At 42.7% G+C, this 23,002-nt stretch overlaps 1 protein-coding gene across 11 annotated transcripts in view; it reads left to right on the top strand.

Annotated features, from left to right (window-relative positions):
* SCHIP1 (schwannomin interacting protein 1) overlaps positions 1–23,002 on the top strand; it is a 731,629-nt gene that overhangs the window by 676,314 nt on the left and 32,313 nt on the right. Inside the window, exon 1 of one of the 11 annotated variants that reach the window (XM_019627103.1) lies at positions 2,331–2,666. The exons of 9 other annotated variants lie outside the window; for them this stretch is intronic. In XM_019627103.1, the coding sequence (XP_019482648.1) occupies positions 2,637–2,666 (30 nt within the window). In that variant the 5' untranslated portion in view covers positions 2,331–2,636. Of the gene's footprint in view, positions 1–2,330; positions 2,667–13,875; positions 14,358–23,002 lie in introns of those variants that run through there. One more of the 11 variants, XM_019627098.1, reaches the window with a different exon arrangement.

Here is a 23,002-nt window from a genome sequence, read left to right as displayed (position 1 = left end):
TTTTTTATCTTGTTTATACCACTCGAGAAGGTTTTTTGACAGGATTTGGGATACAATTGTCAGAAATCTGTTCTCCCCAGAGCCACCTCTGAGTCATTTCCACTATTTATGGAACAGCAACTGTGAAGAGTGGGATCATGTTTAGGCTTTTTTTTAACAACACATGATAAATGTCTTTAGGAGCTTATGTAATATATCCCAGAGCCTTCAGTTTTCAGATGAGAGCAGAGTCCAGGAAGTGGCCTTTTTGGGCCTTGGACAGCTTTTTTTTTTTTGGACAGCTTTTGAAAGCATGTTCCTGCGTCTTAAGGTCATAGATTGTCAGAGTAGTAATTTGAGTCAAGTTTCAACGGCCTTTGAAGTCGAAGCCATTCAGTCTTGGAAAGTTGGGATTATGCCTTTTACATTCGGCGTAAGATTTCCATTTCATCTTATTTGCTACCTTGCAAAAGGAACTTTTACATTGGCCTGTGTTTGCTTCCACATACTTAGGATTCCAGAACCTTCACCTAGGCGGTTGTGTAACAAGGCGCTCCACACAGATGTTTCTGTCTCGCTCAGTCCTGTGCGGATTACCCAATAGGGAAGGACAGAGTTTGGGTTGGGGATGTGCTGTACATTGTATTCTTTCCCTGAAGTTTCTGTCCTCTTTTCTTCATCCTGTATTTAAGAAACTCATGATCTAGTTCAGGTTTCTGCTTCATTCATCAAGTTTTCATTGGGCCACTTCCCAGGGAGCAGGCCTCGAAAGTCCTGCACAGGTTATGTGGCCCATCTCTCTCCCGTATTCCAGGGACTGGGGCTGTGAGCTGCAGGGTACATACGTCTCCACACATCTCCGGAATACTTTTCATTTGCACCCCTCAAACCTGGGGCTGACATGCGAGCCTGTGAGATCATCAGGTGGGCCTTCCCTGCCACCTTTTCCTTCCCTTACCTGGGAAGGCTGAAGTGACACATGTGAGTGTAGCCATGGACTTGAACTGAGGTAGCAAACTGCCCTCCTGTTTGAATCTCAAACAGCAAAAATTAAGAATACTTATAAAAATAGGTTTTTCTCTTCCCAAGCAACAGAGACGTCGTTATACAATTAAAAAGATATCACCAAATATTATTAACACAAATGCTCACCATTCCTTAAGATAGAGCTTCATATGGAAACTTGTCAGACATTTTTATTTCATTCCTCAGGCAAAAAGTACTTGTTTATCTCTGTCAGTAGCATAATGAAGATTGTGTGGCTATTAATAAGACTTTTTGAGAAGATAGCCAGATACATTACAATACCTTAAAAATAATATCCCTGTTGATATTTTTAAATAATTGATGGTTTAAATTCAGTCAAGTTTTTATTGAGTACCATTATGTACTCAGGGCCATTTTATTAAGAAACAACAGAACAAATTACCTAGTGGCAATTGAGGAATATAGATAAGGAGATTTTATTTTATTGTGTTTATTTTCTTAATTTTCTGGCAGTAAATTAACTTTATAAATTTATAGGCCTAGTTGTTTCTTTTTATAAATCCTAAAATCCTAGAAAGTCCCTGAGATATTTCGGAAATTGGCTCCTTTTTTTCCCAAAAACATGTGTGGTCCAACTTATATTTCCTTTGATTACTATCAGCAAGTCCAGAATTCTTTGAATTACTCATAAGTACAATGGTTGGTTTCTAAGATCATATGTGCTGTATTGAGGATGTCTATATAGTCAAGTCACAGCATTGGTATATAGATATATATAGATACATAGATACACACACACACACACACACAAAGCCTTACATTTAAAAAAAAACTTGCAGTTTAGTTTCATTTTCATGAAATGAATGATTTATACTGACTTGAATGAACTCTCTCCCTAAAAAAGTTATAGGAATAATTATTTCACCTTATTTCTGTTTGACTTAAAAAAAGCAGATTAGAGCCAAAAATCAGTGGGGAATCAAAAGTATTACAAAATAATATATTTTTTAAAAATGAAGAGCCTCCTTTTAGTTATAAAGTTAGCAAACACTTCAAAAACTCGACACAGAAAACATCCTTTCAGTGTCAATATTCTGAATGGGTCGTTCTCCCTTTCGCATATTAAAAGTTCAGAACTGATCCTTAAGGCCCCTTTTTATAAGCACCATCCAAGTAGCATCTGTGGGCAGGAAGGATGATGCCGGAGGTTAGAAATGTTCAACTGCAACATTGATTTGTGCCTGCCTCACTCCCTCTGCCTCTCTGGCCTTTTTCCCATTAATGAGGACGAGAATGTTTCCACATCAGTTAACTGCCTTCATAAAGCACCAGAAGGTCACACCAGCCCCAGACTGATCCTTTTCTTTGTGCCTATAATATAATTGGCTGATTGTGCCAGTGATGAGTGCGCCCCCTCCCCCAGCCCGGTCCTAGCTCCATGTTTGTTAGCCTCACTGCTGGTTTCCGAGGAGAGCAGCTCGCTCGCTGCGCGCTTCCCGGCACAAGCAGTGCCACTGCGCAGGTTGATCAGCGAAACAGCATCCATTTTAATCTGCGGGGAGCCCCTGCCTTCCCAGGGCGTTCTCTCGGCCAGTGGATGCTCTGCGCCTTCCCTCCGCAGCCTCGCTGAGCAGTCCTGCGTTGGGGTCTGCGCCCTAGGATGCACTGAGATGGTACATCAGGAGAACTGTTCGTATCAGGTAAGATTTAAAGGCTGATTTGTGAGGCTGGCATCCTTTGGGAGAGGAGGCCTTCCTCTTCCTAAGCAGCAGGTTGCCTCTTTCCGGATTTTCAAGGGATTTTGCCATCCTCCACTCCTGGCTTTCATTGCATACAGTATCTGAATTGTAATTAGGTTTTTCTGGGGACTAATGGGGCAGAAAACACTGCTTCCCTGGCCTTTGAAGCATATGTGAAATCCACTGAGGTGATCTGTGCTTTGCATATTCCGTATGTCTGTTTTGAACTGTAATTGAATTTAAGGGGCTTCGGAGGAGGAAAATCGGGTGGGAATTTCACATAGATGACATTGAAGAGTGTGATATTCACTCATCGCATGGGATGTGAGTTGCTTCACATCCAGTTTTCAGGATTATCTTTAAGGAAATTATGTAAATAGGAAGTCATTGATCTTAGAAATTTTCAGAAACCAACTTGACATTTAAAGTTGCACTCATCTGCCTTTCCAAAGTTATTTTTTACTAATATGTTGTTTTAAATGGTTAGTAAATAGGAATGAAGATACCAACATGCATTAAAAAAAACTTCAAATAGACAATTTTTAATAATGCATATTCATCTATATGCTAATTTGCTATCTGGAGTTTTGAATTAAACACTTAGACAATTTCAAAAGACCGGTCCTAGAATGTTAATAACTCCTTCCTGTGACTTCAGCTGTCACTTTGGAAGCAGCATTGCAAGTATCCTCGTCGTAAACAGACAGCGAGAACGTTCTCAGAGCAATTGCTCTCTGCAGCAGCAGGCATGGCTCGTCCAAGTCCTGGGTAGTTAATATTGGGGTATTTACTCAACTGACCGAGTTTAGAAGCTCTGAGAGACCAATTCTCTAACTTAACAATGCCTCTTCCTTGTGTGAGGTAGGTTACCTGAGACAAGCAGGTGTTTCTCAGAAGGTCAGGTTTCACCCCGTTAAGTGTATGCGGGCAGAATAGTGCATTTCACAACACTGAAGGCAGTGGTTTCTCAGCTAAGCATAGTGTGCCTATATAATATGCTTAGACACCTTTTTCTCTGCTTAATCATTGGAATTTTGGAGTTGTAGGCTTGTGTTATAGTATTTCATTTTATAGTGCATTTAGGTCCATATATCCTAAATGTTGAGATTTGTGCTTCACAGAAATTCTTCCCAAGAGAAAGTGGTCAGGATGCTGAGGAAACAACGAAAGCCTCACTTGCACGTAGTACAGACTTGGGCGTGGAGAATGTCAGATATCTGTGGAAAGCCTAACCTTCTGGTGCCTCCAGGTCATTAAATGACTCTAATAAGTAAACTAATTTTTCTTCTCTCTCTTCAGAGAAACTATGTAATTTAATTTTTGAAAGGCAAACTGCTATAGGATTATTCCCTATATCTTTTCATTAGCTTGAACGTGAAATCACTGGTGAAAAATTGGTCAGATATCAGCAATTTCATTTGGAGAGGAGGGATTTTTGTTAGCCTCTTGCTTTTCCCAAAGGAAGACAAATCGATTTTATATTAACTACAACATATAATACTGTCAATGTGTGTTTAATAGTTTTGAAGTGTTTATGGCTATTTTCACAATAAAAAGTGTATTAGGCACATAATAGTCTATAGATTCTGCATCTCCATGGGGCTTTGTAATAGAACTGCCGTCCTCTGTATATTCTTTGAAAAGCTCTTTCTTTATGTGTAACAGCAAAAACAAAAAATATTAACCTTGACGCCAAGTCTCAATCCCACTTAGAAACCCTCATTTTAGAACCCAGATGGCGCCACAAGAGACTGGATTCAGAAATGGCGGTTTCTCTAAGTCCTTGGCTTGATGTTATCATAGTCACTGGTGATAGCAACAGTTTCATGTTTTCCAGAAACTTTCCATTTTTTGGAGGAGAGCATATTTATTGTGAAGGATGATAATGTAGTGGGTTAAAGCAACTTCCCTAGGTTAGCATTTTTAAGGAGTAGACAGAATTTATTTGTAGGACTGATTCCTTTCCTCCCATAAATGTATACCAACGTTTCTTCACGGAGAGTCCATGAATGGGACGTCAGGAGCCATTCCCCCCAGATTACATGCTCATTCTGGTGCGTACGTCGAGATGTATGTTATCGTTAACTGTTGTTATCGTTGTCGGCACCAGCATCATCACAGCAATAATGGCCTCCTAGCTGGTCTGGCTGCTCCTGCCTTTAAATAATCTTAAAACCTAAGTCAGAGCCTGTCACCCATCTCAAAACTCTCCTCCTCAGAATAAAAGTGTGGTCGTCTTGGAGTCCTCTCCCACATTCCCCCTTCCCATCACTCCCCTTCCGCCCTGGCCTGGCTCTGCCCTTGCTGTCCTGTCCCTCTACCCGACTTGTGCTTCCCCTGTGTAGAGTTGCCAGATTTAGCATATAATCTACAGTGTCTGAGACATGCTCATACTAAAAAGTTGTTCACTGTTTATCTGAAATTCAAATTCAACTGGGCATCCTGTGTTTTTCCTGTCAGTATCCCCCGTGGCGTACTCTCACTTTCTTTGGGTCTTTGCTCAAATGTCACTTTCTCAGGGAGGCCTTCTCTGGACTGACTAGATCAGCTTCCAACTCAACTCCCCAATTCTACTCCAGTATTTGTTACACTTCTCTAATTTATTTTTGTACTTGGCATTCATTACCATCTATCAGAGTAGTACATATTTTACTTATTTGTCTGTTTTCTGTCTCCCTCATTCCATGTAAACAACGTGAGGGCAGGGACTTTCAAATTTGTATCCACCAGCTTTCCCAGTGCTTCTTAGAACAATCCCTCAAGTAACATGGATGGAGATGCCTACTATACATAAAATTGACTAAGAAAAAAGTCATCATAAACATACGATAGCATTGTGGTTTCTTATGTTTTGATATCCAGTGGGGCGACTTTCAGTTGTGCTCCATCCCCACACTCCCCCACACCCCGGCCATTCACCTGCACCAGTTTCATTGTCTGGGGGTTAAATTATCCCCTTACTTCTTGTTGTTTTTCTCATCTGTGAAATGAGATTTCTCCAAGTTAACATCCTGGCATGATCATCGGCAGGTCCCCTGCCCGAGGCCACCTTTCTGCATAAACAAGGAGGGACCACAGATTAAGAGCTCCTTTCTTCTGATGTACATCAGGGGCTCAGTGAAGATGGTGGAGCAGCCCAGGAAAGCCATGAACCCACTTCATGCCCCAATTACTTGCTGCTCATATAGGGAACTATAATTGATTCTTGTATACTGCTTTCCCAAGTGGATGATTGCTTTGAAAAGACAGTTTTGCCACCACCAAGAGCCTGAAAACCCCTGTTGGAGGTGTTTGCATGACTGTGCTTTGAACAGTTGAATCCAAGGAGGGCTGATGACCCAAGAGAAGTTCTCAGTAAGAATTTATTTTGGGTAGTTTTGTTTTTTAAAGGTTCTCACGTTGTCATCATCCTTGTGTGCTTTTCTCCCTCCCAGGATTTACATTAGTGAAGAGGTTACTGAAGCGTGTGTTGTCATTTTTATTGGTAGCCCTGTTAAAAGATGGAGTTATCGACCTCCATTTTCCAGTCTTGGGAGGAAGCCAGCCTCTTCAGGAAAGAAACTCGCCCACAGCTGCAGGCCTGGCAGCCGTCAAGGGGCCAAATGCTTCCCAACGGCCTCTGCTAGAAAGCTTTAAGACACTGTTAACTTGAAAGCACGTTTAGGTCAGAGGGTCCGTTTTGCTTAAAAGCTCCCAAATATTTTCTCCTCTTTCCCAGCGGTTGTTTTTTGGGGAAGGGTGACTAGGGTGTCTATAAAAACAATAACATGCTTTCATCCCTTTCTTTCCATCGCTTCCATTCCCTTACGACCACCTCAGATACAGATCACACCCTCACATTCTTTGCCTACTGTGGGAATAGAGACTTGAAAGGAAAAAAAGTAAAATGATACGTGAATGACTCTCATCGTTTTTCTCCCCCTGGAGCCTAAAGAGACTCTTCTTCAGACACACACCTGGTCTTGAGGAAGCGCGGTGGGAATCGGTAATGCTTCCGCATTTTCCGCAGACTCAAGGCCACACCCCTTCGCACAGCCTTCAAAGCGTAACCAGGACCTGTCTGCACACTGAGCAGAAACACTCCTTCCTCTAAATCCTGTCCTCCTTCCCTCTCACATCGCCACCACTTCTTTGTCTTCGCTGCCTCAGCCTGGACTGTCTCCCCCGCTTCCACCACCTGCTCCTTCCTGTTGCAGGCTGACGCAGCTTTCAAGGCTTGACCTCCTTCAGGAAGCTTTTCCCCTCTCATCCCTCAGTCAAAAGTGCTCCTTCTCAGTGCACTAGTTTTATCTCTGTTAGAACCCGTTTGCAACCAGTGACGGGTAAGTCTGTCTCCCCCCATCAGACAACAAGCTTCTTAAAGACAAGGGCCTTCTTTTCATTCCCTGCCCTACACAGAGTGTGTGTTTGATGAATGTTTGTTGGATTGAATTGCATTTTCTGCATTTGGTGGTGTTCTGAGCTCCCAGGGTCAGGATTTCCCATCATGATACCAGAGAGAAGCTCAGATCTGTGCATTGCAACAAGAAGTAGGTGAAGCTGACCCCCAGCAGCCCGTGAACCTGGCTTGTGAGCCTCTTGGCCAGTGGCCAGCATTTCCAACATTCCATGTGCCAAAATGCAGGACAAGGTGCAAGGAACAAACTGAATGAGACAGACGTCCCAGCCTTCCCCAACACAATGCATTAAAAACATACCTCTGTACCTACTTCTCCTTCACCCATGAATTTTCCCGAGGTGAACCTCATGGTCTATCCCCACACACTTTTTCAAAATACCTTCTGGTCCTTTGAGGCAAGTACTCATACCCAAGCCATCTTTCTTAATACGTTGAATTTTGCAAAGTTTCAATAAATCTTTTTACCCTATGGAGAGATAATTTTACTGCCTCCTGAAACACCAGATGTTTCTTGGGCAAAATGTTTCAACCCAATTGAAATATCATGCATAAAATAAAAGATGCCCTATGTTGGCCTCAAATGATAAAACTGGGGAGTATATCGATTTAAGCAGCACATCAAGATGTTTTGCTGGAGGAAATTCTTGCTGGAGAAAGTAGTAAACAGCCTTCATGCCCAGAGTCTAGTAGGTTACTTAATGGTTAACAAAGGAAAGGAAATATATTCTACCCTACTGACACCAGGCCAAATGAGGACTCATCTCCCAGCCCCTTCTTCCTGTGAATGAGAACACAAGGTATCAAATTTGAGTTCATTTAAGATCCTGCCCAATTTAAGCCTGGTTTTGTCCACATCAGGGAAAAATATATTAACCTAGTAGAAAAGGTTAATCAGTGCACTATTTGATTCAGGCTTTTAAATATAAGTTCAATGAAACAATTTTCTGTCTTACTGGGTAGATTTTTTTTATTAGAAAAATTTTTTTCCCATAGTTAACAGTATTGAAGAATACTTTGTCTTCATTGTTTTGCCTGGTTATATTTGTGTTTTGCCTGGTTGAGATAACAGTGTGTTTTTCTGAGGAGGCAGTAACATAGCTGTCACCTTAAAAAGAAAATAATTCTGGATGTGAATTTATCTGCATTTGTTTTTAGCCTAAAAAAGATATCTGGATATCTAATGCATATGTTTTAACACAAAGGGAGCAGAGCAATAAGTGCCCAAATGAAAACAAACAAAAAAGATCATCTCAACTGAACTACATTATAGTCTTGGTGTGAAATAGAAATTTAGTACAAGCACAAACACTTCTATTTAAAGTAGCACTGGGGGCCTCAAATATCATGATTCAGACATCTAGTGATTTTTTTTTGTTTTGTTAGCTGAGCCATCCTGCTACCTGTTGGCAGCTCAGCGGCTGCTCAGCTCGGGCTGGACTCGAACCACTGTTGTTGCTCAGAGCTCAAACTCTTGAGTGAGCTCTAACCAACTGAGCCACTCAGCCGGCCCCCAGACATCCAGTGATTTTAAGAAATAACAATGCAACACATATTTTAAGCCAAACATCTAGTATTTTCTCTTGGAAAAGGGGTGGTAATGGAGGAAAGAAAGGAAATGAGAACATCTTTCTGGTACATATCAGGGCATCCATGATTTTTGGGAGAGTAGAGATGCCACATTCACACACACACACACACACACACACACACACACAGTCTTGTGTAACTAATCACAATTTCACATGCAGAGAAGCTCAACCTTAATAGAGCCATATCCTATTATTTATTTCCGTTCTCTATGCCAAGGGCACATTTGACATCTTCGTGTACTTAGTATTCCACTATGCACTATCTGGAACCATCAGAAATTACCAAGCTTCATGAAATAGAAAGGTCTCTGACAAAAGTACTTGAATTTAGGAGAAAACCATCAGAAAGCCTAATGATAATCAGGGTTGGAGAGCCATTAATGGGGAAAGAATGGTAAGCACACGGAGAAATGTGATGAGGGCATTAATACTGGTCCCATTCGGAAGCCGCCACAGTGACCACAGCTGAGTTGCTTTTACTCAGGTTTTCAGTTAGGCAGAAAGGTTTATGTCTGTGGCCCTCAATCTTTTTCATCTGGGTAAATGTTTGGCATTCTGTCTACTCGCCACACTTCTACCTCTACCCCATACTCCCAATGCCATTATTTAATTTTTTTTTTTTTAGCATACACCGAAAAGTCCAGTGCATGAAAAATTGACTGCATAGTTTCATGGCTTATCTAGCTTTCAGAGTACCTTAATTGAAAAGCAAGGCACATTTAGAAGAATTTTGCACAGAAGGAGGAAAAATAATTTATTTGAAAAGAGATTATAACTCAAGGATCAGTTTGTACAGCACAAGCAAATTTGGATGTTAAGGCCGAAGGAAAGGCAGTGGGGGTGCCAAAGGGTTAATCAGGATGAACGAGAGTTGCTATCTTTGAAAATCTTTTGACACTGCACAAGTAATTTCCCAGTAATGTGGTCGGTGTTCTCAGAGTCAATAATTTCCACCAGTGCCCGATAATGATCATTTAAAAGCATTAGCTCACGTGACTGATGCGCCTTGCCATTTAGGTCATGGCTTGACAGGAAGCTAAAGCTCTTCATCCTCGTCCTTGAATTTCAGGGCGGATGGGTGGGGTGAGAAGAGGCCCTTTCAGCCTCCGGGATTGTGAGTGGCTGTGTGTACACTTGCTAAGGAAAAGCATTAGTACTTGGGCCCATAGTAGGCCAGCACTGTTCATTTTAGGGAGGATGGCAGTAGAGGAAGGAACCAGAGAAATTTCTGTGTAGGAAGGGCGTGACTGGCTGTTTGCATAGCTACTGCAAAACCACCAAGCATTCATTACCTTCAGCTCGTCTTCCAAAGTGGTGTTTTTTTCCTTTCCTGTAATTCATCTGGACCTTTTGAAAGTGAAATTAATCACAGTGTTGATCCCAAACATCTCAAGTCAGGATCTTGCCACCGGGCCTAGAAATATGATCTAAAATACAAGGATAATGGCTTTTAATGAATTCTTTCAAGGTCTAGAGCTCTGCTTCTAACAGGTGCATTGAAAAATTCTAGATCGGGCCAGCCGAGTGGCGCGTTGGTTAGGAGCTGGCTTGGGACGCCAGCTCTGAGCAGCAGGGCCCTGGTTCAGATCCCACATGAGGGCCAGTGACACTGCGCCCTCTGCAGCTAAGATGGTGAACAACAGCTCTACCTGGAGCTGGGCTGCCATGAGTTGCCGGCAACGGCATAGGCTGCAGCCCCTGCTGCAGTGTGTGGCCGGCAGCCGGTGTGAGCTGCCAAGAGCTGCCATGAACGGCCGTCCAGAGGCCGGCGATTGATCTGCCTCACGCGAGAAGAGCGCAGTGATAATACCAACATGGGCCGGTGAAGCAACGTCCTCCACAACTAGACTGAAGGGCAAAAGGACAGCATCTTGTCTGTTCCCCTTCCCCCCCCCCCCCGATTCCCCAGCGCTGTTCCCCTCCCTCAGTTCTCCAATAAAATCTTAAAAAAAATAAATAAAAAAATTCTAGATCTCTTTTAAAATGAATTTTCTGATGCAGTAGGTCTGGGGTAGGACCATGGAGTTTTCATCTCCAGTAAGCTCCCAGGTAATGTGGATGCTCTCGTCAGAAGAGCATCTTTGAGTAGCAAAGCTCTAGAAAACATCAGAGATCATGATAGAATATCAGATATTCTAAGCTGGTACAAGCCATCCAGATAGCTCCTTCTGGAAAGGGTCTGGGCTGAGTCTGTCTGTGTGCTGAGCACTTGTTTAGGGAGGGTACAAAGAAAATTCATCACCACTGGGAACTGCCCTGCGAGCTCTTGCATCAGTGTTTCAGAAAGAGATGTTCTGTCATTTGTGTCTATATAGCGCTTATTAGAGAACCACTTATGACAAGAAAAGGCATAGCGGGTAGAGGAGGAGAAGGGTTTGTAACACTTTCTTACTACTAATCCTTGCTGCTGTTGTTTGGCTGGGAAATTTTCATCTTGGATTTTGAGGTGCCCTTCTGCAAAAGAGAATATATTATTAATGTATATGTGTGTGTATATATATATATGTATATATGCAGTCAATATTATTATTACTATATATTAATTTGAATATGTGTATACATTTGTATAGTTAATAGTGAGAGTTTAGTCATTTTAACTGTATATTTAAGCCCACCCTACTAAAATTAAAGTAAAATCATATTAGTAATTAGGCTTATAGTTTTATGTATTTTACTACATACATCTTGTAACCTCTAAATATTTATCATTTCATCCATGTCAGGTCTTGATTATAGACTGTTAAGTGGACTGCTGTGATGACCTAGGTAAAAGACTGGAAGTCATAAAATTCCTGGTAGCCCCCCTCCTTCCAACCAGAGCAGACCCTTTTTTAACTTTGAACGTATGTGATTTCCACAGAAGATTTTGGTTGAAAAGCAGTAATATGAACTACTAATATTTCCTACTTTGGACAGCAGTTAGAGAAACACTTGAAGCAACACATAACTCTCCCCTTTGTTCATGTATTTATTCAACAGCCCTTCCCTGTCCACTTAACGTGTGTAAGGCAGTGTCTGGATGCTGAAGGGAAAACAAGATGAATAAACACATATCCTTGCCCCCTTAGACAAAGTCTTGAAAGCTTAACGGCTGTTTAAAGGAAGCCTCAGTGGTGCTGAAAACATGATGATGCTCTAGAAGGGAAAATGCACTGGACAAGCGTGTTAGGTCCCAATCGTCAGTGAAGGAGCTCTTGTTTTATTTCTTGAGGTCTTGTTGGCAGGGGATAGTGGTGATACATGCTGGGTACTCCAGATGTGCAGTTTATATTTAGTATGTGATATTGTTATGAGGGCTACTGGAATTCTGTCTGTATTAAATCCTAATCCTTAAAAGCTGTGCTTGATTATTTTAGTGTGTGCAGTTGTTTCTTACTGAGGCAGCCAGGGGGGACAGTCTCGCATACCCATTTAGAATGTGGGCCCCAGAAGCAGAGGGCCCAGGTTCCAATTCTAGCCTGACCATTGGCAAGCAGCCACGCTGTGGGGCAAGTTATGTAAACCTCACTGAGCTCTGGCGCAGCTATAAAATGCAATTAATAGTAGTATCTACTCCAAAGGGTTACTATGAGGACTGAAGACATGTATAAGAGGCCCAGGTAAAGTGACTGGCACACAGGAAACCCTCGGTAAGGGACAGCTGTTGTTATGATGCTAATATATGTCATGTAGTTAGATGCATGCTTCCTTCATTTTAAGAAGTGTCCTTTGGCAGGATTTAATATACACAGGATCCTTCACGGTAGAGAGACTTCATTTTAACCCCAAAGTCTTAACCTTGGAGAATTCTCCACTGTTAGGAACAGCCACCCTCGGGCCAGCATAACCTCCCAGCTCTGGGTGGTGCTGTGGGCTCCTTGCTGGCAGAGAGTGGAAGCCTGGCCTTAGAGGGTCCTGGAGCCTGGAGAGTGAGACAAGGCAGATGTCTGCTAGGGAAAAGTCATGCCCAAATGCAAGTGTGGCTCATGAAATACAACGTGTCAGCATACTGTCTAGAAAGTGTGCATGTCATTCTCTTGGAAACTGAGGTGGGGTACCTGAGGGTGGAGTTAAGGGAGGATGTGGAGTTGGGTCCCAGTCTGCAGAGGAAAGTATCTGCTTCACAAAAGTAGGGCTACAATAAACTACAGTGAGACACATTTCCACAAACTGATTTTTTTTTTTAATTTGTGGAGAGAGAAATAGTAGACAACAGAAGGGATGGGGAGCATGTCAGCAGAGGTTCAGTTGCCAGAAGCTTATGTCGAATGGCATTTTTGCTTTAAACTCTGTTCTTAACAGCGTTGAACTTGGTCAAGAATCCCTATTGCAAAATGTATTGACTAGCACATCTGCTGCTTTCTGTCTAAGCGTGTCAGTAGGAGATGGTGTTGTTAAATGGAGGCTTGCCCTTTCAATGCTTCTTTGGTCCACTTCTCCTGTAAACGGTAACTTTTTTTTTTAAATGAACAGTGGGTATATTGGATTGTCGGACAAGTCATGACGCATGTTTGCAGCGAAAAACAGAGAAAAACTACGTCATGACTTTTCCAACAACCCAATAGTTTTTAGCTGAAGTCATTCAAGAATGACGAGTGTGTGAGTGTGTGTGACTGTGTGTGTGTGTGTGTGTGTGTGTGTGTGTGTGTGTGTGTGTGTGTGTGTGTGTGTCACTCCGCTTCTTGGACCAAACATCCTCCCGCTGTGCGTCTTTTCCTTCTCTGAACATAAAGCCAATAAACGAAACCAAAAGCCATGGGAAAAGGGTAAAGAAAGCAGCCGAGAGGAGCGTTCCCTTTTGTGAAAAAGCCCGCCACTGGCTGAATTTTAAAGAAAAGTTGATGGATCTTTTTCTCTTGACTATATTACTAGAACAAAGCACTGAACCTGGGGCAGAGAGGGGTCCTTCTCTGGGTTGGAAACAAATTTCATCCGTATCCTGGGGCTTCTACCAGAAGATGAGACTTTTTACATCTGATTGTAAGAAATAATTGGTTAAGGAAAAAAGAGAGGAAAAAAGCAAACATCTGTCTTACAGGTTAGCCTTTAAATTATACTGTTTTCATTTTGTCATGGGATACCCGGCTTTTAACTCACTGGTGAGGTCTGCAAGGCTGGATTTCTGCGTCTATTTTTATCCCATGCACTCTAGCCCGGGTTCAGAGCAAGGTTACTGGTTTCCTCACAGAGCTCCTAGCTCCTGTCCACACTCAGCCCTGAACTGGGGAGTTGGGGAGTTAAATCAGCTTTTCCTCAGCTGGGAATAGGAGAGGTGCTGTGGAGAAGAATCCAGGTGGGGTCATTCATGGGAAGGTGACAGCAGATGGTGGGAAGACTGGCCTTTCAACAAGCCGAGTGTCAATACAGAGTCAGCCTCAAAAAACCGGCAGCTGCCCCCGTGCCAGAGCACAGGACAGACCAGGGAGGCTGGGCAGGGCGGTGTCTCTGGGACGGAGCGGGACAAGGACACGCAGAGTCGGGCACAGACTCTTAGCTGGCTTTCCACGTCAGCATGAGCAGTAACCAGGGTACTGAGCAATTGGCACATCAGCCTAACCGAATTCATGGGAGGTTATTTCTTAAGTGAAATTCTAAAGAGTTTAAAGGATGAATTTGGACAGTGATGGAATGGATGACATCATCAGTCAAGAATCCCCATTGGATATGGAGGGGAATTATAAAGAGGTAAGGGGGGAGAGTTCTTTTTTTGTGTGTAAACAATTGGACCATTTTTCTAACTGGGAGAAAGATCACCCTTGAGAAGTGGCCAAATTCCACATTCAGTGGCCATTGCCGTTAATATATTCAAGAAAGCTAAATGCACAGAATTGAATGCATTAAAAGCCGGGACAGTTCTTTCTGATTTCCCCAGCTTGTATTCATTAATATGTTATAGTAGTAACTGGAATACACATGTTATTATTATGAAGTTGAAAAAAATTTTGTTATATATTACTTGCTAGGCGTGCTTTTTATGTAAAGAAAGAATATTTTAAATTATTTACATGTTGACAGTTCGCCTGCAATAAAAAAAAATCACTAGAATGTTTAATTATCTTTCTAAGTTTGAGTTTTTTAACAATGAGAAATAAGTATTAGAGAAGTGTGGGATTTTAAAAAAATTGATAAAGTATCAGCTAATTCTTTGCTTGCCTTTTAAAAGCCAGTAAATATATTTTTGGAATGTTTTATATGGTAATTGTCTGGTAATAACAGGCCCAAGTAAAAATAGCTTTAGTTATATGGGTGAGGTCATGAAATCAAACTACAAGTAAATGTCGTGTCTCCACAGACAGCTAAACACATACTATGTTCTTCCCCCGTATTATTTTCCAAAAGTCAAATATAGTTCACAATACAGCACAGGATGTAACATAAGGTCCCTTCCCTCATGGACCTGGAAAGTAAAACTTCTTTTCCTCAGAGACAAATATCAGTTAATAGAATAAACGTGCTGCTACATTTTTGATTCGATCAAATATGTCACTAATGTCTGTTTTTCCCAGAGTGAGATACAGAAAGACGTTTCTACCTTGATAGATCCTTACATGTGATAATATAAAACTTGGCAGTTGGTATCTCATATGCATAGCTGTGTGTAGTATGGGGGCTGTTTTAAGTGTATACTTTATTTCTTAGAGCAGTTCACAATAATTTATGTACTTTCTCCAGAAGCTGAAACTAAATATGTGAAAGAGATTTAAATGACCTGCCATGCTGCCCTGTGTGTTTTTTGTCCCTTGTCATCCCCAAAGAGGTAATGAGTGCCCAAGGTGATAAGTGCACAGAGCCCTAAAACCCCAGCACCTGTCAGCTGTCTTGTCCTGTGGGCAGTGGGTACGCAAAAGATGCTTGGTTAGACAGGCATGTAATTTACGAAGTGATCCCTCTGATTCGCCTAGGACCCACCTGGTACGATGCATAGTTATTACAATACTATTGACTATATTCCCTTGCTGTAGTCTGAAACTAATATAAAACAATATTGAGTGTCAACTGCAATTGAAAAATAAATGAATAAAGTAAAATCACCTTTATAATGAAAGTGTTAGATGCAGTAGGTGATTATAATAAATTATTTTAGCAATCTCATTATTAATCAAGAAAACCTAACGGAGAAAATAAAAAAAAGATGCTTGGGACACTCGGTCACCAGTCAGTCACTTACCCAACCCAACAGAACAAGTGTACAGTTCTCAACCCGCCTCTGTGTTTGGGGCCAAAGGACGGGCCACAGTTTTCTGTGGCAAACTGTTGCTCAGAAAAGTGGAGGTCCGTGTGGACTTAGGAGAAATGAAAGACATACCATTACTAATGCCATAGCAATAAAGTAATGACCACTGTAGTTTTATACTACTCAGAAGCTGAGAGAGAGCCCGGATGCCTGGAATGAGTGAGCGATGATCTGTGCAACCTGAGCCAGCACTGACCAAAGCCAGAAACAGGAAAGGCAAGGCTCGAGTAGCTTTCAAACATCCACAACAGCAACACTGGGTTGCATTGTGTAACCCGTTATCTAACTAAGGCAGTAGAATGCCATATGTGATTTCAGGAGACAAAGTATCTGCTAGGTGAGCACAAAAGACCACTAGATGAGACGTGTAGAATGTCCAGAAGTCAGTATATATTATTCCAGCCCTAAACGTGGGGGAGAGAGTTGTTCTCTTGTCAGTTCAGCTTTTTAACTATGGGGTTGTTGGAAAAGTCGTGATGCATTTTTGCAACGTAAAACAGAAAAAATACGTCATGACTTTTCTGACAACCCAAAAGCTTTCTCAGGCAAAGTGCTCATTTTCAAATTTATGCATATCGTGGGTACTGTGAAGGCTTCATTATGCTAAAAACAACAACAAAAACACGACTCATAATTTCATTGAGAACTTGTAGTGAAACAGGGCAACATATGCTTTCTTTAAAACACAAAGAACAGGAAAAGAATTGCCTAGTATACAAATCACTTTTCCTAATTAGAATCTTCCTTTTCTAAGTTTTTTCCTTTAATGTTTTGTTTTTGCTATTTGGTTGATGAAGTAGAAAATTAAATTGCATGCCATAAAGCAGTGGTCTGCAGGCTTTTTTTTACCTTGTACCCATTAGTATAATGTTTATGAGCCCATGCCTCTACTATACATATATTTTATTCATTAATTATCCAGTATATCACTAAAAATATATTATGTATGTATAAAACATATATACAAATAGATATTTTTAAAGTAAATGTTTAAAATAATAATAAACGTTATACTAATTTCTTCTTTACCTCCTGTCACTTTGAGGTCAGTTGTCAAAAAAACAATTGGAAAATTGGTACACCGCTGCCTTGGTACAACAGAACTTCCTATACCAGTTACACTAATAAATACCACATGGGTATAAGGCTTATTTTACAAGGTTGTTTTAAAGCCAGGCAAACAGCCTTCCGGGGAAAGGTCTCTTTCCAATGACTAGAATTAGATTCCACCCAGGCAGAGGAAGGAAAAGAAGAGTATGCTTCTGTTCTTTTTCCTGGGGGAAGGTCCTGGTGGTAAGAAGGATGTCTCACTGAGGACCTCTGGTTTATCCAGTCCTAGCACAACTGTACCCAACAGAAAACAGGGCTCAGTATTTAGGAAGGAAAGCCTGCAGCTTGGCAGAATCCAAGGTGTGTATGTTCAGTGCATCACTGCCCTGTGGCTCTTTGCAACCCCTGACTCCCTGGTGAACACCCACCCACAAAGCTGACTGTCTTCAGAACCAAGAGCACAAGCGTCCTGATTCCTTCAGCTATCACTCACCAAAAGCCCTCCCGTGTCCCTGGGATTGTGTGCGGGGCCAGGATCACAGAAGGGAAAACTGGGCTTTCCATCAAGGAGCTTACAGTCCGACGGGGGAAGCACGCAAACCAATAAGCTAACGTGAAATTATTGCTGCCTGGGAGAATGTTCAGAAGGCCAGTGGGGACCTAGAAAACTTGCAGCCTGTGCCACCTACAGCCTGCAAAGATGCAGATTACACTGATGGAGAGAGAGAAAGGAAATCAAGAAAATTTAACAGAGAGATCAGCAGAACCCCCAGCTCTCACTTGGCCCCAGAGCAGAGCAAACTCAGGGAAAGCGGGTCTTGCCTTCTGTTCCCAGGCTGCTCCTCTTAGAGCAGGGAGCTGGGGGCAGGCCGTGTGTGGTCCAGGATGGGAAAGCTGGCTCGCCTTGCTTTGTTCCTCCGAGGTGCTGCTGTCTCTAGTGTTGTGCATCCAATTATGGTGAAAGATTAGGGAGGAACCGTGAAAAAATTAAAAGGCTGGAAGGAACAATATTTAAAGTGAAACCACAGCTGCGCCTCATGTTTTTTTTAAAAGGTGAATGGAAATGACTGCTTGAGATAAACTGCAATAAACAGGAACATAGAATGCCAGCTGCCATTCCCGACAAGAGGTCTGCCCTCCCCACTCAATTACTGAGGAAAAGCCGCCGTCGACCTCCATTAACCCTCGTGTCTTCCTGTCTGTATGGGCTGAATGGCTGGGAGAACTCTGTTAAGTTACTGAACCCTGGAGCCGAGCCCCACCCCGGCCACCTGGGGACACCCTCTGCCCTTCTGAGCCAGGGTCTCCTTTTCTTTCAAAGGAGCAGTTGGCCTGGTGGGTCTTCGATGTTACGAATGTGAGGCCTCTAGGCTTCTACTTCACGGCCCTGTCCATCGTATCACCGGGTTGGCGTGGCTCAGTTAGCCAGCGAGGCCAGGGAATGGGCTGTTTCAAGTAAATGGATTTCCTGGATATATGGTATGTGGATTAGATCTCAATAAAAAATAATAATAATAAACCACACACATAATGTGTGTGTGTGTTTTATTTTTCATTGAGATATAATTGATATACCATCATAGGAGATAATCACATACCATAAAATTCAGCATTTCAAATTGTACATTTAGGTGGTTTCTAGTATATTTATCAGGTGGTGCAAATCACTGCTAATTCCAGAACATTTTCATCACGTAACACTTACTCCTAATTCTCCCCTCCCCTCAAAACCGTTAATCTACTTTCCGTCTTTATGGATTTTCCTGTTCTGGACACTTCCGGCTCTCTGATCCCTTTCTCCACTCTTCTCACCAGCTTACCCCACACCCCTCCCTTTAATCTTGACAGCTACCATTTAATAAGTCTCGGCCAGGCACTGTGCCAAATACTTTCTATATAGTATTTCATTTCATCTTTAAAACAGCCTAAAAGATAGGTATTATTATCCCTTTAAAAAAAAAACAAAAAAAAAAAACTGAGGCTTAAAGTATTTCTGTAATTTGCACCAGTAAATGACTGAGTCAGGATGTCAACTTGGGTCTTCTCAGCCCCGGTTTCCCTGACCCGGTTTCCCTGCTCATCCTCCTTGTCACACACTCCCAGATCCTGAGTCCACCCTGCAGTGGGAGACTGAGGACACCAGCTTCCTGGCAGTTGATTGAGATTTGGCTGTTTCATAACCACGCAGTGGGTATTTTAGACAGTTGTGTTCTGACACTGATACTGAATGACTGTGATGGTTTGACCAGCCTCTAAAATGGCACCTGTTAAAAATAGAGTCCCCAGATAACCCTGTCTTGTGTTAAAAAGTAGTCTCTGTAGGCAATCATGTGAGAACCGGAAAGAGCTCAAGATGCTCCCAGCCGTTTGCTTTGGACATGCCGCTCGTAAAGGAGGAAAACTTGAGTTTTCAACTGTATTCCTTTAGGATTTAATGCTGAAACACTTCCACAAAAGCAGTCACCTTTGTGTGTTGCACCTTGGGCTCCTTTGTCTTCACCATAGTTGCCATTCAGCCCGTAAGTGGCTCCTGAACTTCAACCCTAGGTGTTTCTTCAATACCTTTGCTCAGGCCCTTAACAATTAATTAAGAGTATTCAAGTGTGAAGGACTCTGCACAGTAGCACTTGTCTCTGCATGCTTCTGTTTGTATCCCCTTCCCGTAGCATGAGAAGGAATGCAGTGCAGCCAGAACCACCCTCCGGATTAAATAGTAATGGAAAACAAATGTCTCTGTCCTCTGGACTGGCATCCCAATACTTTTGATGCCAGCCAATTTTCAAGTAAAACAGGTCCTAGAGTCCTTCCCCTTGGGTGCCTGCCCTGGACGTTAGGTGTGCAAGGCCAGCCCTCGCATGAGCACTTACGCTGAGCAGACCAAACCCAGGCCTCACCCCTGCCCAGCACTGCCGCCTGACATCTAATCCAGAGAACTTATTTAGGCAGATGGGTGCAAGGATACAAAGACAAGAGATTTCAGTAAACCTTTCTGGATCATTTAGTGTAAGTGCCTGAAATGGAAAACATCAGAAATACAAACTTAAAAGAACGTGTCCAGACATAATATCCATTCAGTGATACAACGGGAAGAATCTACGTGATTTAACTAATAGTTCCACTAATAGTTGGAAGCGCTCTTCCCAGGATATAAAATAAGATGCAGACACTTGAAATCACCAGCACTGTGCGAATATTTATGTACCTGACATTCCAAAGCGTATGATTTATTTTCTTATAAAATGCTGTTTTTATATTTTGATCTTGTGACAAACCCATGGTGGTTTCAGTGAGAAAGTAATTAGAAAGTACCATCAGTATATTTGGGTTTTCTTTTTGATTTTTTTCATTTTAGAGAACATTAAGAAAATTTCCCTAAGGAACAAATAAGTTCTGTACTTCTGGTTCCTAATGTTTAAAAGCCCCAGCCTCCTCCACACCAGAATGCCGCCTCTGATTGTTAGAGGAAAGCTGCCTTTCCTACAAGCGGAGGAGAGAAACAAGAGTGACTATCATTTTCGTAAAGGAAGAGTACTTTTCCACAGGGAGCCCCAGAGTCCCGGTTGCGTTGCCTGGTGGATGCTGCTCATGGTGATGGTGCCAGAAATCACTCAGCTGTAGGTTGCACTGAAGCAAGGGGATCATTAATTGCTTCAAAACAGGCGTCCTGGCAAGGCCTTGGCAGAAGCCAGACAGCTACAAATGAAATCCACCTGGATGCGGAGTCTGGCCATTCCACACGGAACAGATTTGTGCACAGTTAAAGCAGAACCAACTCTGTTTCCTCTAGCTGCTTGAGCTGTTCAATTGTTCAGTGGTTCTCCGAGTGTCTGAACCAGCAGCATCTGGAAACTTGTTCACAGTGCTCTTTCCACCCCACCCTACATCTCTGAATCAGAAAAAGTCTAGGTTTTTATAAGCCCTCCAGTGATTTTCATGCACAATCAAGTTTGAGAACCACTGGGTTAAAGATATTTGTGACAGAAAGAGGGCCATTTTGTGTGTGCGCCCACCTGTGCCATTCTCCACGGGGCATATCTGCATCACAGCAGCCTCTCGGCACCCTGAGTTCCTTTATGGGTTGTGGGAGACTGGGGATTATTCATCAGCTTCTGGAATGATGCAACCCCCATCCTTTGGAAGTTTTCCCTCAGTGGAGCATTGCTTTGCTTTTTCCCATTGGTGGAAAGCATTGCCCCCAGGTGATTTATACGCACCATGAAGTGTGAGAAGCACTGAACAATTCAGCAGTGCAGAAGAAAGCAGCATGCTGTCGAAGTGGTATCTTCCAGGATTAGCAGTGAATGGAGTGCTCAGACAGTTAACATTATAAAACAAGCACATCCAACAGCCAGTAAAAGCAAGACACAAGTGGAGCTGGGAGGGCGGGCAAGATCAACCCAGGAAAGAGATGGAAGACAGGAAATTTGGGGAAACAGGTTCCTTTCTCCCAGTCCCCTTTCCCACAGCCGTATCCGTATCCTGTCCGGGCCCACATTACTGCTGCTCCAGGCTTACTCCTGCCTGTATTCCCACAGCACCGCTGTGCCATTCACGTGAATTGGGTCCCCTGATTCTCTAGGCCGTGCTTCTTTAAATATCCTCCTCCTTTGGGAAGTTTAAGGAACCCCTTCCTCTTGGTCAGGCAGGCCCTTTCCGGCTACATGGGTTTCATCATCTGCTGGAGCCAGAAGGAAGCAGCTTGTTTGCAGCGTCCTAAGTACCAGCTGGCTTTAGGTTTAGTTGTAGTAGGATGTTATTTCCCGAAGTATGTTCCTGAGAGCCCTAGAGGCCTCCCAGCTGTCCCCACAAAAATAGTTTGTCAATTAAATAAATTTTAGAAATGCAGATATGGGGGAGGAACAAACTTTACCCTCAAGGTTCTTCTGGCTGGTCTAATAATCAAATAGACGTGAGACAGATTAACAAGAGAAAATAACCAAATTTAATACATACATATGGGAACCCTGCATACATGAGAGAATCAGAGACCCCACATGCACAAGAGATTCAGGGATAGGAAGGAGGACTGAGGTATAGAAGATACCCTGAGCTAGGGAGGAGGTAATGTACCTTGTTGGCCTCAAAAGGCCATGGCAGGATGCTAAGAGCAGACAGTAAATAGAACTTGGCCCTGCTCTATAGGTAGGTCAAAAGAAGTCATCTCTGATAATCCCTTATTAAGGACAAGGTTCCTTATTCAAGTTCTTCTAGATAGCTCAAGGAAGGGGCAGGAGTTTCTCTTGAGCCTGAAGCTAAAATTGCCTTGAGCTCAAAGTAACCGGCATACCACTGAGGCACGTCTTGGGGTGACTCCTTCTGAAGCCAGAACATACCCAATCTTCTGCTTACAAATTTATATGCAGATGAGCATGTGAAAGATTAGGTGGCCCCTGCTTCAGAGATCAGAGACACGATGATTCTACTAAGCAGGGTGAATGGGCCGGGGGACGAAGGCAGGACTGGAGGCGGGGACGTGGGAATAATATCAGTGTGTAAGGGACGGGGACATATGCCACATCCTGAAGAAAGCATGGAAAGGACTTGAGGACGTACTAGATTTGGAGATGGATGATACTTACCCAAGTAGAACCTTTTGCTTTTAATTTCTTTAGCAAACACCCTCTTGTTCTTGTCAAATTTGGGAAACTGCAGCTGAAGAGTGCCACATTGGGAAAGGCTGAGATCGGTGTTGGGAGTCTGAAAGTGCTCGACGGTCTATGCTCTGAGATCTGGCTGGTCTGGCGCCCTCAGAAGCCATTGTGAGCCTTATCTACTTGGGCACAGGGGGTGGCAATAGGGAATTCAGTGACAGGCGAGGACAAAAACGGCCTGTGGCTAGACAATGGTAAGTTTCTAAGCAGATTTTGCTCTCATCTTGTTCTTGAATAGCTTTTCTCTCTCATTATGATGAGCCACTGTTCCTCAGTTGCCCTTTTGCATTTTGCTAACAATAACAATTTTAGTTGTTTTACTTTTATGAGGGCGTTTCCCAAGGCCATTTTGGAGGTGGACAGGGCTCCCCTTGTCATAAAGGCAGCCCAACAGT

This window comes from Hipposideros armiger, unplaced genomic scaffold, assembly GCF_001890085.2.
Source record: "Hipposideros armiger isolate ML-2016 unplaced genomic scaffold, ASM189008v1 scaffold_16, whole genome shotgun sequence".
NCBI lineage: Eukaryota > Metazoa > Chordata > Mammalia > Chiroptera > Hipposideridae > Hipposideros > Hipposideros armiger.
This window is presented reverse-complemented; position numbering and strand designations above follow the sequence as displayed.